The sequence below is a fragment of the Pogoniulus pusillus genome, chromosome 1, assembly GCF_015220805.1.
Source record: "Pogoniulus pusillus isolate bPogPus1 chromosome 1, bPogPus1.pri, whole genome shotgun sequence".
NCBI classification, from domain to species: domain Eukaryota; kingdom Metazoa; phylum Chordata; class Aves; order Piciformes; family Lybiidae; genus Pogoniulus; species Pogoniulus pusillus.
The window spans coordinates 38147941-38166546 of record NC_087264.1 but is presented as its reverse complement, the minus strand read 5'-3'; the positions used below and the strand labels follow the sequence as shown (position 1 = coordinate 38166546).

Below are 18606 nucleotides of genomic sequence, written 5' to 3'. Positions count from 1 at the left end.
CAAAGGAGAAGCTCAGAATATTCTATATATCTGTGATTGCCTTCCCCATTCTTAGAAGTGGCAAAGCAGAACTGTGGGCATGAGCGGTCTTTCTAGGGTGTTAGTTCTAGATGCATAACTACAAAACACAAAACATTCGACTCCAGCTCTTCCATGTCTCATATCCTAATGAAGAGCTCAGCATATCTATATGAGAGCCAGGACAGAGCTTGTCTTGCAGTTTTTGAGGGCTTGGTTTCAAATACAAGCTGTTGCATCTTAGCCAGTAGCTGTGTCAGGTGAGTCAACAGCAGAGCCATGATGTAGAGGCTGTTAGATCTGAGAATATTTTAACTACAGTCTCTGTGAGAGAGACTTGATTTATGATAAGTGATATCTGTCAGGGTTCTACCAGCAGTTTGTTCAATGAACACAGTGAAGACAACTGCATGAGAGGATCCCCCAACTTCTGAAACCATGAAAAGGGAAACAGATTTATAATGTAGAACTGAAACACCAAACAGCTGGCTGAGAGGTTTGTGAAAAAGCATGACCTTTGAAAGCTTGAGCAAAGCAACACAGAAGCAATATCCCTTAATTTTCTTTTCTCCTGTGCTTCACTAACTTGGGGGATCACTACCATTTATTACTGTGTGGGAATGAATGCAGGCACATGTCATCCAGAGGGCCATCAAGCTATATAACTAATCTATGTAGAAATCTTGGCCCCATTGAACCTAATGGAATTTTTGCTGCTTACCTCACTGGGGTCAGAATTTTAGTCCACATAAATTTTTCTTTTTAGGGCATATTCCCCATGTCCACTGAATCCAATGAAAGCTTTTCCACAACTGACCTTTCATTACACAGAATCACAGAACATTAGGGGTTGGAAGGGACCTCAGAAGATCACGCAATCCGACTCCCCTGCCAGAGTAGGATCACCTAGAATAGGGCATACAGGAACACATCCAGGCAGGTTTTGAATGTCTCTAATAGAAGGAGAGACTCCACGATCTCTCCAGGCAGCCTGTTCCAGTGCTCTGCCACTCACAGTGAAAAAAAATTCTCTTGTGTTCACACAGAACCTCCTATGTTCCAGCTTGAAGCCATTTCCCTTTGTTCTATCATTGGACATTGCTGAAAAGCTGTGGGTTTCTGACTCCATCCTCCCAACACTTGGCCTTTACATATTTATAAACATGAATGAGGTCACCCCTCAGTCTCCTCTAAGCTAAAGAGCCCCAGCTCCCTCAGCCTTTCCTCATAAGGGAGATGTTCCACTCCCTTCATCGTCTTTGTGGCTCTGCACCAGACTCTTCCAAGCAGTTCCCTGAGGTCCTTCTTGAACTGAGGGGCCCAGAACTGGACACAATATTCCAGGTGTGGCCTCACCAGGGCAGAAGTTCCCTAATATTGTCACTGCTGTAGTCCTGCAGACCTTTTTCACCATTATACTCATGAAGATCACATTCCTGAAACTGCTTTTGTCATCTTTTATCTGAGACAGCATTAAGACCTATTTTTCTAGGTTTCGAATGGGCTACTATGATCTGAAGCCCTCAACACCACTCTTGTTTTTTCCTTGTGTATTTTTGTGCAACATTTTCTTCTTTGTTTTCATTCTTCGATGTCTTTGAATAACCTGGATGTACTGGTCTAAATTTTTCCATTTTTCACTGCTATGTCATCAGTAAACAGGTAGAGTAGACATTTTATTTGTGCTTTTTTAATCCTTAGATCTACCCTTGCAACTTGTGATTCTTGCTCTAATCTTTTAAAATTATCTTTTCCCCTGAAAAAATCAGTCAAGATTTTTAGCTGCATTCTGCAGTCCTCCATCAAACACAACCTTGTCAGTTAGCTGCTTTCTAAAGTTCTGCTTCTGCTTTTCAACAGGACTTGAGCTCCTAGCTCTTCTCCAAAATATTGGATAATCTTGCCTTCCCCTCCCTTCCCCTTATTCTTGTAATCTCAATTTGCTGTGTTCTATTGTCTATTTAATGGAACTGCAGTTCTGCTGGGTGTTGCCTTCTACAACTGGTGTCGGAAGTTCCTGAATTTTAGTGCTAATTTTCAGTAATTTTTTTTTCTTTCTAGTTCAGCTTGATTGGGATTTTCTAGGATGGACAAGTTGCTATGAAGTAATTTTTGTGGGTTGTGATTTGCTTCTCTTAGTTTTAATATGATTTTCCCCCCTAGATGCTGAAAAAGTCAAGCATTTCTCTGGGCAAAGACATGAACTACTTCGGCTTCTGCAGGACTTATAATGGGCAGGAATACTTCCTGAGCTATTTTCATCTAATTTAACCTTGAAGATCAAGAGCATGAGTTTGAACAACATCAAGAGGAAAATTCAAAGGTATGTACATGGAATGCACCAATTCCCTGCAATGGTACAGGCTGGAGAATGATTGTCCAGGTTGTTGCATCATAGAAAAGAATCTGAGAATCCTGGTGGACAGTATGGTAAGTATGAATCAGCAGTGTGGGCGCTATTGTACAGCCAGCAGACCACAGGAAACCATTATTCCCCTTCATTCACCACTCTTTAGATTGGATTTAATTTTTTGGAATCTAATTGGAATCTAATTTTAGGCTGCCAGCACAAGAAATACATTGATAATCTTCAGTGAGCTTAGCAGAGATCTGTCAAGAACTCTCTTATGAGGAAAGGCTGTGGCAGCAGGCTTGCTCAGCCTGAAGAAGAGGTGGTTTCAGGGGGACCTAACAATATATGTGCAAAGAGATTATAGCAAAGATGGAGCCATGAGCTGCAGAATCAAAACAGGGAAATGTCAAGTGGATAGAAATAAAAAAACCCACATTAATCATCATAAGGATAATTAACCCCTATTAAGGATAATTGGAACAGGCCACTCAGAGAACATGTACAAAGTTTGACCTTGAAGGTTTTCAAGATCAACTAGACAAAGTGCTAAGCAACCTGCTTTGGATCAGTGTTGATCCTCTTTTGAGCATGAGGTGGGACTAGGTGATGTCCAGAGCCCCTCCCTATTTGAATGATTCTATGGACACCTTATTCCTACAAGCCAAGAGAACAACTATACACAAAAATGTAATTAACCTCATCTACTGAAAGAAAAAATGAACCTAGCAAGAAATAATTATGCTACAGCCACACAGACAAGTTTGGAACCCCACTGTGCTGGATGCTCCTGATGGGAGAAAGTCCATGTGTTTATAAAGCTTGCAATCCAGTCAGCTAAACTGGACATGAAGTGAGAGCAGGAACACAGTCATGTGAAATTCCAGAAGTCATTCCTGTCTCCAGGGTCCCCTGAGTCCTAGTCCAGTGCTTATACACTGGGCCACACTCATACTGTCTGCCCAGGTCTCTAAGTTTGCCAGAGATGAATGTTTCATAAAGCATATTCTATTTCAGAGAGAAGTGGTCATTCAGAAGATTAAGGTCTTTTTGAAATGGGATGTTCATCTCTGCCAGGTGGTATGTTAAGTCTGAGTCATAAATATCTTTTATTTCCTTGGTCAGATAGTGCAGTGGAAGTGCAACTTGTCATTTTTGACTTCCAGTTTCAAGAGCATCAAGTAAGTTTCTGAATGTCTTCCTTCAACTCTGAGCAGCTGACTTATTCTCCTGCATATTAAAGGCTCAAGATGCAAATGATGCAAAATGATTTCATTTATAATTTTGGATAGTGGTTTTTTTTCCCACAGAAATGCATCTAACCTGACCTTCCAATGCCAAATGTACTTTATGTTCTAGAAACTTCAGGTTCTATTTGACAGCATTACAGAGCTTGATACTGTTGTTGGCTGCTGTATATTATCATACAAGTTGGCTCTCCTGGTTTCCAGTTGGAGTTATCCTCCTACTTCCCCTTGCAGACTGAGCAAGGTAATTTTAGACTGAAGATTTCTATTTAGTCACAGGGTTTAGTAAAAGCTAATTAAATATTGCTCCATTTGTGTGGTTATCCTCATATTAGGAAATGCTGGTAAGACGTGGTGCAGGGAGAAGAGAGTTATTCAGATCTGGAACTCTGAATTTAAGAGGCAGTTTGCAGATAGCAATTTACATCAAGAAAAACACACAAGTCAATCATAAGTGCAGTCAGTCACTGAAACTTCCACATAGTTATCTGGCTTCACTGCAGGCACAGATAAATTAGAGATTATGGGCCTAAGTCTCTTTCCGCACCAGAGTAAATCAGAGGCACTATCACTGAAGTCAACAGATCTCAACAAGAAAAGAATTAGGCCCTATGGCTTTTAATAAAGGGAATACAAAGAGTTTAATTACAAGGGAAGCTGAACTTCCCTTCCCCCATACCATACCCAGACATAAGCACATGCTCTCTACTAAGGTTTCTCTCTTGTAGCATTTTTGTACTTCTCTTATCCTAATCAGATACTACCTGTGTGAAGATAACAGGGACACAGAGATGCTGTAAGGATGGGGGCCATGTAGATGTTAACACAAGGGCTGCTGAAAACACTGCTAGAGCTGTATTGAAAAACCTGGTGAAATCCCATATATGATCCAGCTTTTGACCTCCACATTGTGACTCAGAAATAAAAGCCAAAGGGGTTTCATTTTCTGTGCTAAGGAATTTCTCACCTAAGCATTGCCTCTTTGAAGGAGTAAAATAATGCACAGCACGTGTAAATGTACAGCTGCTGGCAATTCTGGCACCACAAATACAATTTTTTATTTCCACATACGTGAACAATCTTATATGTCTATAAGAAGACTTGAAAATAAATCATACAAGAAGTTATATTAGAATCACCCTCTATGAAACCCAATGATAAAACATAGAGGCGGAAGATTAAAACCCCAGTTGTGGAATATAAATAATAGCTCAGGAACAATCAAGTATTATACAAGATTATTTTGATAGAAATGGAAGTACTTACAGTCTAAGTGACTATGTCTGATGCCTTCCACATCTTCAGCATGAATAAAGTGGTAACATCTCTTTCCTACGATATCTACAGGGGTCAGATCCATGTAATCACTAATCCTACAAATGAAAAAAAACAACAACTAACAACACAGCCTATAATTCAAGAAAGACAAGGATACAGTAATTGTCAAATGACTCGGGAAGTGAAATCTGCTGAAATGGGTTTTTGTTCACTAGCAATTTGAATGAACTACCTCTACAAACAAGACACAGACGTAAAGAAAAAAACAAACCCAAATTATTGTGCTATTTTCATTTTTTAAGAAAACTTGAAATAATTTTATCCACTTAAATGAGTGGAAAGCTAAATTCTAGGGCACATTCTCCCTGTAACATAACACCAAGACAATGTAATTCCGTGAAATTGTAAAGCATTAGCAACAATCCAAAATCCTCATTAAAAGGCGAAGATGATTCGCGGTTACATAATAAAGCAAACCCATGTTATGTTTATAGGAAATGATTAGAGACACATTTCATTTCAACAGATTGGTCTTCTGTTGGGTATATTCATGAAAAAAAGCTCTTCAACCACTTCTTGGCACCAAGTCCAAACTGATATTTCAAGGGGTATAATTTAAATGCTGAGACATACAGATGCCTCAGGGTGTTATCTTTTTTAGTCTAATTCATTTGGGAACTCAGCTTTCACTCTGGGCCCTTTCAACTGGGACTTTGTTGTTTATTGCACACAGAACCTTTAAAATCTCTTCTGCAGACCTTTGTGTGCATGTGCCTGTGTCTATGTGCATGTGTAAAGTTCTGTCATGGAGTGTCAAGATGTCAACATCCTTAAATGCAGTGCAGTAGAAAATGAAGCAGTTGGAAAATATCTTGCTCACATAAGCATTTAAAAGTATGTCTGCCCTCTAGAAACAGAGGGACTTTTAGGGTTTGAAATACACTGCAATGATAGGGGTTAAGCATACTTTGTAATTGTAAGATATAATTTAACAGTAAGTCCAGTTGTGCTCTGGGTACTTAGATCCCCTGAGCTGGAAGACGGCAGTGGGGAGTTGAATGAAGCATTCCTAATCCAAGAGGAAATGGTCAGTGACTACTACACCACTTAGCCAAGCATAAGTCTATGAGGTTGGACTGCAGTCACCCAAGGGTAGTGAGTGAGCTGGTAAAAGGGCTCACCAATTAGCAGTCCTGGTTAATCAGAGAGATCCCAGCTGTCTGGAGGTTAGCAAATATAATGTCCATCTACAAGAGCCAGAAGGAAGATCTGGGGAACTACAGCTCTGTCAGTCTAACTTTGGCACCAGAGAAGGTTATGGAGGAGATAATCTTGAGTGCTATCACATGGCACCTACAATTGAAGAGGCCTTGTAAGAGGGAAGAAGTGGTATGCAGCTGATTGGACTTAGGGCAACAGGCTAATAGTTGCCAGGTTACCAGAGATAAGACCTGAGAAGAACAGGGTCTTCCAGCTCTCAAGTGATAAAATTAAGGAAACAGAGCCTGCAAGTACCATCCCTGTAATCAAAGGCTGGAATGTAGTGCTGGTTAAACAGTATGTGGAGCTGTCATGACCTTGAAAGGCTCCACAGCAGACAGCCAGCTGCAGAAAGAGCTGAAGATGATGAAGGCTCCCCTCACTAGGCAGTTGCATGGCCACCAAAGCCAACAATGCTCATGAGCAGTAGGGAAAGTCATTATGTAACAAGTTGTGAACTAAGGGAGGAGCTTGGTTCTCCTTGGTTCAGCCTTCTGGGATGTACTGGCCACACATCACAGAATTCTGAGCACACATAAGCTGAGAGCATAGGTGGCTGAGCTGTGAGCAGCACCAGTCGCACCAGCATAACAGCTGCTGGTCCATGGTGGGGATGCCTACCTTTGGAGATGGCAGCTGACCAGCTCTGCTATCTATGCATCTCAGGAGCTCTGCTGGCCGGTGGGACAGGGTGAGTACAGCCTGCCCTTTGGTCAATAGAGCTACTCAGGATTATTTGTCATACCTTACTCAGCATTGCAGTTTCTCCCATATGGCTCACATGCTAAAGCCATAGAGGGAAGGCTAGAAGTATTGTGGTTTCCAGTATACCTTTCTCATTATGGTTTTAGTGTTCAAGCTATAATCAGGTATTGAAACTGTACCTGGAGAGGGGGTAGCCATGTGTGAGAGCATTCCCTGGTCCCCAAAAATCTCACTGGAACAGGCCCATTCAGCACAGATTTAGGAAAGGCAGGTCTTGCTTGAGTAACCTGATCTCCTATGACAAGGTGACCTGCTTAATGGATGAGGGAAAGGCTGTGGATATTGTCTAAGACTTAAATGGAGCTTTTGACACCATTTCCTACAGCACTGTCCTGGAGAAACTAACTGTTCATGGCTTGGACAAGTGTACTCTTCAGTGGCTAAAAAAATGGCTGGATGGCTAGGCCCAAAGAGCAGTAGTGAATGGAGTTAAATCCAGTTGGAAGTCGATCACAAGCAGCAGTATTCCCCAGGAATTCAGTTTGGTCCAGTTCTCTTTAATAACTTTATCAATCCCTCAGTAACTTTGCAGATGAAACCAGGCTGGGCAGTAGCGTTGATCTCCTTGCGGGTAGGGAGACTCTGTAGTGGGACTTGGACAGGCTAGATTGACGAATGCAGGTCAGTTGTATGAGATTCAGCAGGGCCAAGTGCTGGGTCCTGTACTTGAGTCAGGACAACCTCATGAACCCTACAGGCTTGGGGAAGAGTGGTTGGAAAGCTTTCTGGCAGGAAAGAACCTGGGGGTATTGATCGACAGGCAACTATGAGCCAGCAGGGTACCAAAGTAGGCAACAAGGTCAACAGCATCTTGTCTTATGTGAGAAATACAGTGGTCAGTAGGATCATTGCAACGATTGTATTTCTGCACAGGAGACGGCACAAAATCACAGTGCTCAGCTTTGGGCCCTTCACTACAGGGTCCTGGAGTGTGTTCAAAGAATGTCAACAAAGTCAGTAAAGAGTCTAGAGAACAAGGCTGGGAACTGGGGCTCTTTAGGCTGGAGGAGGCTTGGCGGAGACCTTATCACTCTCTATTTTAATGGAGGCTGTAGTGAGGTGGGTGGTGTTGTTCTCTCTCAAGTAAGAAGTGACAGAACAAGAGGAAAAGGCCTCAAGTTGCAACAGGAGAGGTTTAAATTGGATATTAGGGAAAAAAATTCTTCACCAATAGGCTTATCAAGCATCAGAACAAGCAGCCCTGGGCAGTGGTGGAGTCACCACCCCTGGAGCTATTTCAAATACATATAGACGTGGCACTTGGGGACATGGTTTAACGATGGACTTAGCAGTGCTAGGTTTGCATTTGGACTTAGAATCATAGAATCACAGAAACAACCAAGTTGGAAGAGACCTCCAAGATCATCCAGTCCAACCTATCACCCAGCCCTATCCAATCAACTAGACCATGGCACCAAGTGCCTCATCCAGTCTTTCTTGAACACCTCCAGGGACAGCCTTTCCCAACCTAAATTATTCTATGACTCAGTGGTTCTATAATATTAAGAAAAAGCTGTTTCAAATAGACATACAAAGAATTTAAATTTTTTTCAATGACAAAAGTGGAGGAAGAAACAGAAATAATATCTAGATAGAAGTGGCAAGCAAAGCAATGACACCAAAACCAGAATCAAAAGACACTACATCAGTTAGGACGCTCATGCTTATACTTAAGATGGAAACAAGTATTTCATATAGAGAAACAAAAGAAATATTATAGTATATCTTACAACACTAGTTAGGAAATAGATCTTGTGGCTCCCAAACCCTTTGACAAAAGAAAGCATTAGGTTGGGTACTCAGCTGGGAACTGCTCATGGTAGGAACTTGGTTCTGCTGAATGCACAGACCTGATCCTGTAAAACATAAGCAGAGGCTTATGTCTGAACAGATCAGTGGTTCCACTGACTGACAGGACTGTTAACATGACTGAAATTTAAAGTGAGGTATATGGTGCAGTGCTGTGCTGAAGTCGGACCAAATTGTGCACACATTTGTGGGCTTGAGACTCCCTACAAATGACTGCTTCTGCAGATCTGAAGGAACTATTGGCAGTCACTGCCATGGACAACAGGTCAAACCTCTCCCATTTGTAAAACACCATACCCACTGAGTTATTTCCTGTTAGGTGTGTATTAGTAGATACGGCTACAGCAGCTCACATTACACTGGGCTGTAGGCTCTCCCCAGATGGTGTCCAATCACTAGCAGCCGACACTGAAAGTAACACAGACTGATGCTGTACTCTAGCAGCAGTCTCTTTATTTTGCTTTTAGTTATTTACTACCATCTAAGATGATTTGTCCTCTGCAGGTGCTCTCCTCACTCCACTGACTAATCAAAATATTCTAGACTATTTTAAAGTAGCTTGCCAAGTTTAGATGACATGAATCCCACATTCAGAAAAGAGATTAAGATAACACAGTTTAGGAGCAAACTTCTACATCCTATGTAGCACTCTCAAAACAAAATTTTAATTGCTAGCAATAGCCAGTGTAGAGGCTAATGGATCTTGTCTCAAAAAGAAGCTAATGGATAGGTAGTTTGTGCACTGAGTCCAGGAATCTGACACAGATCTCTGCATTCAGAGGAAAGTAACAAGATGTCCCCAAAATCTTGAGTAATGTCACTCCTGCTCCCTGCCGCTGCAAGCAGGCAACCACGTGGAAAACTAGGAGTACTATTGATCTCACCCCTGCTGATCCAACGGTCCACTGTGAACATTCATTTCAGTTAAGTAGCATGGCTTCTGCTCCATGCTCCCTGCAGCTGCCAGGAACTCCCCATTGCTCCATAAATAGTGCTTACAGATTCCTCAGCACGGATCTCTTTTTCTCTGCTTTCATCAGTGTTGTGCTTGCTTTGCTGTGGCACCACAAAGAATTTCCCGCCTGCCCGCGAGTGCCAGGAGTCAAGCCCATATATCCAGGATGAGATACTTATCTTCTTTTCTATAATCCCAGAAGAGAGATTCCAACTTCCCTGGCTCGAAGAATGGCCTTGGCAAATGTCCAAATAATTCATATGACAGCTTCAATCAGCTGTTCAGTTAATTCCTTCCCTTCTTCTGTTCTTTCTATTGCCCCAGCTTTTATGGTCGTACTCTGCTTTGTTCCTGGCTATGAAATCCCAGTCTTGTCAATCTTATCCCATTTTCCATCAGTGGAAGTTCTGCTACCTCAGTGAGCTAACATTCACCTCCCAGTCCTGGCAGAAGTGCTTCTACAATTTTAAATTCCCTTCATAAACTATTTTTAACACTGACACAGGGGCTTAAAACGGAACTATTGCAACATAAATTCAATTTCCATCATATGCGTTCTACCCTACCATACGGGATAAAATCTATCTCAGACAAGGAAAAGGTGCTTTAGAATGTTGCCTTTACCTTCAAGAAGGAAAAAAAACCAACCCATTGGTAAACTCAACACTTTCATGCGTGAGCTGGCTTAACAGTTTACCACATGTCATCAGCTCTTTCTGTGTGATTACCAATTAATGCTCTGCGTCCGATTCACTTTACATTTTTCAGCAATGCCGTTCTCAGAAATTTGAGTTTCATCACGACATGAGAATGTAAAGGGAATGGTTGAGAAAAGTGTTTGATTAAAAAAATACACAATTTAGGGTTCATAAAAATGCCAAACCGACAGCACAGAAATAATAAATCTTTCTGAGCTGGAACACAAATTCATACCATATTTGACCTGGCAGAACAGTTCATTTTGGAGGCACATTTGATTTGTGACTCTCTTATTGAGGTTGCCAATGAAGGTAACAGTTAGTGCAGGTGATTTTGTTAAAAGGAAATCTGTTCATTAGGAACTTGATGGATACCAGCAACTCATTTCACAGAGGCCTCTGAAGAGCTCTCCAGTGGTAGCAGCTTTCCATTACTACCTAGATAGGTCACAGTTAAAGATTAAGTAAAAAACCTGCTTCTAGATCCTACTGCTAATCTGCAGAGTCCTTTCAGCAGCACCAGATTATACAGAACCTAGATGCTCCTCGGGGAGAACCTGAGGCAAAAACTCAGCCCAAACTTTAATACCGTTACCAGCTTTCTCTGTGACCTTGTGCAAGGCATCTTCTATGGGGCAGTTTTTCCAAGCTTAAAAAATGAGAATAATACATAATCTTTTAGATAATGCTTTTGAAGTTCAGATGAAGTGTTCTTTCTCATAGCCAAGTAACAGCATTATTAATACTGCTGTGGCAGTTCAGCAACGTGACAGTGAAGATAACCTCAGAACTGAAATTCAAGATTATTTTAAACCATTTAAGGCCCTGATTCAGCAAAGCATTTGAGTTTATCCCCTTTTAGAAAAGTTTATATTGATGTGTTATGCTGATCATAGGTATTCTGTTATGACTGATTATGATTGCTCATAACAGAGAGCTTCCACTCTTAATTTATAACGTGCCACAGCTGCTATCACATGGACAGCTTGTGTTTGCCATTTTGTTTCTTCCACTTTTTTATGATGGGTCCCCTTGATTAAATTTTTGGCTGCATTACCTTCTTTTTTCCTTTCCAGCCCTCCCCCCATGCCTCAGTCTTACATTAATAGACCAAACTTCTTTCTTACTTTTATTTTTCTTCTCAGATACCTTCACTCTTCCCCAAATACCTCCTTCCTAGGTTTTATTTTTCAGAGCCCTGAGGGCACCAATAAACTTTAATGGTCTTGACCAGCCTCCCTCCCAAGCCCCTGCCCTGGGCGTTCCTGTACCCTACCCACAGCCCAGGACACCATTTCAACCCCCCTGGGGCTTCTTTCACCCTGCCTCAAACCCAGAATTGCATTTCAGGCCCTTGGGATTCCCCTGACCCTACCTACAGCCCAGGGCCTTGTGTCAGCCTCTGGGTGCCAGCTTCTGCCCCTTCCATGCCATAGCAGGACTGGTCTCCAGCTCCTCACAGCCCTGCCCTACCCTGCCAAACCAGGCTCAGTCCACTTCCCAGCCTGACTCTGGGACGGTGCTGCCCAGTGTCCCTGGCTGCCAGGCCCTGCTTTAACAGACTCCCACAGGAAGTCCCAATGCTACCAGCCCCCAGGGAGCAGACAGCTGAATTTCAATTCTGTCTTCCACCTTGCGAGATCACTTGTCGCTATCACACTGAACGTAGCCCCCCCTCAACCGACTCCTCATCACCTGTTCCCACTTCACTGCTGTCTTTCCCAGTATGCCCTTAACCAATTTTATTCTACAGTTTTCCCACCTCTTACTGCAACAGATCCCACCTCTCTAGTCTACTATCTAGGCCATCTGTGCTTCTGTTCCATTAAACACTGAGCACAATGTGCTGTAATCTGCAAATTAGTTCAAAAATGGGAAACTTTAAAACTTCAGACAGAAAGACTTGTAGAGGGAGGATGGGAGAGCATAAGGACAGCCATACAGGTCAGATCGACGTCTGTCTACTCCCAAATCTTGCCTCTGAGAGGACTGATGAGATTGTGAAAATAGAAAACTTAGAGGAATCTTTCTTGGTCTATGCTCCCCTGTTCAGTGAGATGCCCTGCAAATTATAGCTTTTAATCTGTCTTTCTCCTCTAACAATGTAATGAAAACGAAGGTGATGATGATGAAAGCAAGTCCAGTGCTCTCATACAACACCAGGAGGACATTTCAGGAGCCACAAATCTCACAACTTTTTTGCCAAGCTCATGGAACAAAGCATACACACAGCTAAAAGAAAGAAGAAAAGGAGTTAAGGCTGTACCTGTTTTCACAGTAAATGATGTTGAGGTCCATGTTCACGCGAGTGACAAACATGTGGCAGTCAATCCTGACTTCGTTAATTGTAGGAGGTGGCAAAGCATGAGCAACGACAACAAGTCCCATGATTTGGCTGGGCACCGTCCGTCCGTGGGACAGTGACACTCTCAGTCGTAACCGGCCTGTTATATGAATCACCTGGAAAATAAAAGCAATAAAATAAATCCCAGTGAATTCTAGATGCAACTGTGACATCAGTTTATTTTAAAGGATGGCATTACTATTCCCCATGGACCACTTAACACAGCCAAAAATTGTACTAAGTAACTGCCAGTATTAGTGTTAAGCTTATTAATATTGGCTGTCACCATGTCCTATATGTCCTCGTGGCAAAAAAGAAGACAAGAACATAACAGGCAAATGCTTCACATTCATCAAATGAAAACCTCAGAACCCCTGTGGTATTGATTTTTGTTGTGGTGGTTGTTACAGTAAGAAGGAGGAAAAAGCAAGCTGGAAATTCAACAAAAGAAAGGAGAAAGGAAGATAAAACCAAAATGACGAAGGTAGAGATTAATAAAAAACTAATTTTTACAACTTTTGGAGATTGAATACAGGACAAAAAGATCTGCAGTTGTGAAACTTTTCCAGAATGCATTTAATTGAATTGCTAGTCACCTACAGCATGCAGACACCGCTCGCAGCCTTGAATTACTTCTTTGTGGTTGGCAATTTGAAAAACAACAGCCTAGAAGTGATCAATGAGCTCAGCTGCAGGATGGTCTTTTTACATCCACAGCAAGCATTTTAAGAGGTAGTAAATGCACAGTGCCTTTGTCTAGGGTACTAAGCACACACAGACATCTCTAGAGGAGTAAGGTTTATTCCTCTGTTCACAAGATCATACCAGAAGATGCCTGAGAGATGCAACTGCACCCCTGGAAAGGGACATTCTGAGAATGCTGCCTTAGATGGAGTAAGGTGAAACTCAGGGAAAAGAGGAATACAACACTCCAGTTGAGGAATGGCTAAATAAAGGGGTTGCTTTTTTTCTGTAAAATAATACAAACACAGCACTGATACCAGGTATCAAAGAGCAAATGGAAATTGCAGTTCCTCATGAATAAGACAGACATAAGAACTGGCAGTTGGAAATTCTTCCACATTTTCATCCTCAGAGTGTGTTACACCTCTATGAAGAGATGGGGATCCCTTTCACTGTGCTGTCAGACTCACTACTCAGAAGTTAACAGAGATGTTGGTTGGTATCACGTCTGCTAGAGGAGGCGACAGAGATGAGAAGTGTCCACTGATACTCCTCTCACAAAGACAGCAGCCAAACTCTGCTTCTGATCTGAGATCGTTAATAGAAAGCGAGAGGAAGAAAATCTTTAATAAGCCTGGAAAGTACAAAGTGCATCCAAATTCAAATCTAATTCACGCTAGCAGATCTGTGATCTAAGCCTTGAAATTTGTTTTTTGTGTTTTTTTTTTTTTAATCTAATAATTAAAATGTCTCTTTCCTATTTTACATTTTGACTCCAACGAGCGTGGTGAACCCAAGAAAGTGATTAGCTGCTGTGTTTGTCCCTTTCAGTCGCAGGTCTTCTGACCACCCACACTTGAAGTAATTATTGTCTGAGGTTACACTTAATGCACCTTCCAGTGGCAAACTATTCTATGAATATTTGAAAAAGTTCCTAAAGGCAAGGATGCAAAACAACCATTTCAAACACTGTAATTTTTTTCCCCTCCTCTCAAGACCTCATTAACTAATGAAGAAATAGCTAAAAGAAATAGGATTAACTTCACAGGAGGGGCAGTAATAGTATATTTCGCTCCTTCCAGCTAGACTTGCCTATACATCTGCTTTTTATCATTATCTGTCTCTTTTTATCATGCAGTTTCAGCTGACTTCAAAAACTCCAATCTGTAAATGCTGGGGAAAATGCTGATGGATAACTAGTAATAATGTGACAAATAATCTTAGGCTGAACGTGCTATGCAAAAGTATTGTTCTGCTGTTTTTCCAGGAGAGCCCTTATGCTAATAGTTTTGAAGTTGGTACTACCACTCGAGGGAATTTTTAAGATATATCATACTTAAAATCCATTTATCTCTTGTATTTCTTTGAAACCTCCACGTCATTTGTGGCTAAATAGCAACACAATTTGTTCCTGAACAACTCTCTCTTCAGTCCAAACCTCACTTTTTTTTTCCTGATTCCTCAGCTGAAATACACCTCAGATGTGACGTTACCCCAAGAGAGAGTTCCAAACCTGTTAGAGGCACCACAGCATAAACATTTCAGGTAAGTTTTCTTCCAGATTCAAATTGTTTACCTTGTTTCCAACTTTACCATGGATCAAAACATATTCTGAATCCCCACGTGAATTACAATGGTAAGGGTCAGCACTCAGTTGCAGTTCAGATTCTGTACACTGGGAAATGTACAACAAACTGCCCATCAGTTCCATTGCCCATGTGCCTCTAAAGAAACTGTTTCCATGCCTGAAATCCCTTTCGATGACAATATTAGTCAAATGCACCAAGTGGGAAATCTAATTGGTAGCAAAAAAACAATTCCTGCTGTCATGACCTTGTCTACACTGTGAGTACTGCCTCTTTCAACGCTGCTTCATTTGAACTGGGATTAGGGGTGAGAGGAATTATAGGGTCAATTATCTCTGGTAGCTAAAATTAATCTCTTTATAATTCAATCCCACAGCACTAGTCAAACATATCCTAAAGCAATATTATGACTTTAATGAAGCTGAATTGCAAGAATAAACTGGTTTATGAAGGACAATACTTGGATTCAGATGGAAATATTTAACACAAATTCGTTAGGAATGTTCTGAAAATCAAGAGTAAATGCAGCTCTTCATTTTCCCCACAGACACTTTCCTCTGAAATGCATGCAATGGTCCAAAACTATCTTTAAACTATCAACTGTCTTCTTTCTAATGATCCTGTACGAATAGGCTGGCACATTTAGATGTCGCAGCAAGAGAAGGCAGTGACACTGTGTTGTGGTTATCGTACAAAGGTGGATGAATGCTATACTCTTGACTCTTGATTTCCCCAGCATTTCTCCATCTACCTCCTAAATGAAATCCGTAGCAGGACTCCTTTTGTACTCTAATGGGAACCGGACTGTGTTAACAGTTCAGAGACACTTTTGCCTAGAACTTGTCTATTGACTGGTGCTGTAACTTGCATGATGATTTCAACCTACAGAAGCAGAGAGAAATTTTACGGTCAAAATAAACCTTGTGATCTGATCTAGACCAGGATTTGACAGAGATCATTCTGACCTGTCTTATTGCTTGCAGAGTAACCTAGCTGTACAGCAATTATACTTGGATACATAGGTGGTGAATCAAAAAGCATCCTGTCACAATAAAGCTCTTAACACTGTGAATTGAAGACAATATTTATGCTGCTGTGAAGATACCATGCTGAAGCAAGCCAAATACTATAAAGATCTTCTGTACTCTTTAATTGCTTTGTTGAAAAAAACAACAAAACTAAAATTTGCCTGACACTCCAATACTGGGGGAGAGGAGGGGGGATCATTATTTGGCTTTTAATTTTAGCTGATTAGAAAAGGGATTTGCAAAATATTGTGAGTAAATGTAAACACAGTTTATGAGTGTGGGAGTGCTAACAAGCCACATTGCTTGGACAAATATATATTTCTTTTTCCTGCCATATGTTCTCTTTAGTCATCTGTTAGTGATAAGCACTTAGATGTGCTCTACTAATGTCTACTTATTATAAACAAGCACATCACAGAGACCTTGCTAAAACCCTCTTTCTGTCAATACTTAAGGAAAGCCCAGTGATTGAAAAACACATCTGAATTCTCCTCATCCTTTAAAGCTAAACCTCACCTCTGGAGCTGGAAATAATTTCTTTGTCATAACCCATCTTTAACTACTGTGTCCATTTTTTCACATACATGTGATGTGGGAGTAAGGACACGCATTACCAGAGGCCATAAGAACCTTCAAGCATGCAAAAATCTGTGAATTTCACCTTTCAGATCTCTTTGTGTTCTTCAAAATTTAAACTTCCATTAGAAAGAGATATTTAAGTGATTTCTTTTGTTCTCTGTGAAATCACTATGCCAATTTATTATGGGACTGAAACTGCAGCACTGGATATCTCTTAATGAGATATTCAGTTTGAAGCCTTAAAATTATTACTTAAAACACAAATTTTGATCAGACCATCATGTTTGAAAACATCTTAATTTAGTTTGTGTGCCTAGATATTGGGCTGTCTTACAAACAGATCACACATAGAGTTATTCACCTTTAAAAGAAACAACTGTGACTCACATATACATGTTTTGGTCTCTCAAATATGTTCTTTCAACACTTAAATATTTAAAACACAATTCTCCTAAAATTAGGAGAAGTTTCTTACAAACTGTAGCCATATTCACTCCGATACAAAAATATTTATCTGTAAACCTGCCTGTGACACTAGCAAAACTAGAGTTAACACCTGACAAATTCAAATGTTGCCATGCAGTTTTGGGTGATTTCTAAGCTAAGACTAAATGTTTGGAAACAGGCATTCCCCTGGATTTTTCACAGGAAACAAAGTCCATTGTCACATCTGGAGTCCACACAGAGATATCTTAAAGGTTCTCATGACATCAAGATCTATCCATGCCTATCAATCTAAACTTCAGTCTAGGTTTCTTTATCTACTACATTTCTCTTCTTTCCTCCCTGTACCCTATTATAATCACCACAACATTTCTATCTGGTTACGTTTTCTTGACGACAGAAGCCATTTATTCCTGGCGTTCCAAATCCCCGTACCTATTGACATGAAATCCTGATCTCCTAAGCTCCAGGAAAGCTTTAGGAAAACATATCACTTGCCTATACTTAACACTCATCAGCAAGTGGGATTTGAGAATTCCAGTAGGCAGTTTAAGGCAGTACACAGGATATCAGGGGTTGGAAGTGACTTCTGGAGACCACTGAGTACAACCCCCCTGCCAGAGCAGGACCACAATCTAGTGCAGGTCACACAGGAATGCATCCAGATGGGTCTTGAAAATCTTGAGAGGGAGAGACCACAACCTCTCTGGGCAGCTCATTCCAGTGCTCTGTGGCCCTTATAGTAAAGAAGTTTCTCCTCATGTTGAGGTGGAACTTCCTCTGTTGCAGTTTATATCCATTCCCCCTTGTCCTGTCACAGGGCACAACTGAGAAGAGTCTGTCTCTTCTCTCTTGACACCCAGTTGCCAGTCCTGTTTGCAGTTCCAGTAAGGCTTGCATATTCCATTCTAAACTTTACTGCATTCAGAAGTACTGCAGTATGGAAGTCAGCCCACATGTGCAGCAAGTTTGATGTGTCCCACATGCATTCAACTTGCTGTACATACACAAATCAATGCTCCATCATATGTCTGCCTAACACACAGAGGGCACACTGGACTTGCAGCATGAGCTGTGTAAAGCAGCTTGCACATGCTCAGCAGCCACTCCTGGGGATTCCTCCACATCTGGAAACCTGATCAAACACTGCTCAAGTAATGAAGTTGTGAAAGGTGAAGCTTGCAAATGCATGCTCCTGTTGTACCAATGTTAGATTTACTACCTCTTTTCATCTATAAAATAACCACGTCACCTCTTCCCTTGTTGATACTACCCATCTCCAACTTCATATGTATCACCTACCTGTTCTCTTGGACAGCGTAACAGAATAACATCTACTCAGAGTAATGGTTCTCAACTCTTACTACATTCAGAAACATGCTGTCTGAGTTTTAGCCTTGCTTTAGTGCTTGTTTAGTTAGTTTGCTTAGCCCATCTCATAAAAGAAAATGCTTCCACATACAATCCTTGTCCTATTACATCAAGTCCACAGTAGAACAAAATAAACTGCTGTGTAGCTGTCAGTCATTCTGAACCACGATGGATTAACAAAAAGAGTCAC

The 18606-nt window shown here is 41.2% G+C and overlaps 1 protein-coding gene across 15 annotated transcripts in view; it reads right to left on the bottom strand.

The window, feature by feature from the left end:
* NPAS3 (neuronal PAS domain protein 3) overlaps positions 1-18606 on the bottom strand; it is a 665104-nt gene that overhangs the window by 23574 nt on the left and 622924 nt on the right. For all 15 annotated transcript variants that reach the window (XM_064148527.1, XM_064148538.1, XM_064148548.1 and 12 more), the window contains 2 exons: positions 12647-12840; positions 4882-4988 (listed from right to left, as the gene is read on the bottom strand). In XM_064148527.1, coding sequence (XP_064004597.1) covers positions 4882-4988; positions 12647-12840 — 301 coding nt within the window. The remainder of the gene's footprint in view (positions 1-4881; positions 4989-12646; positions 12841-18606) is intronic.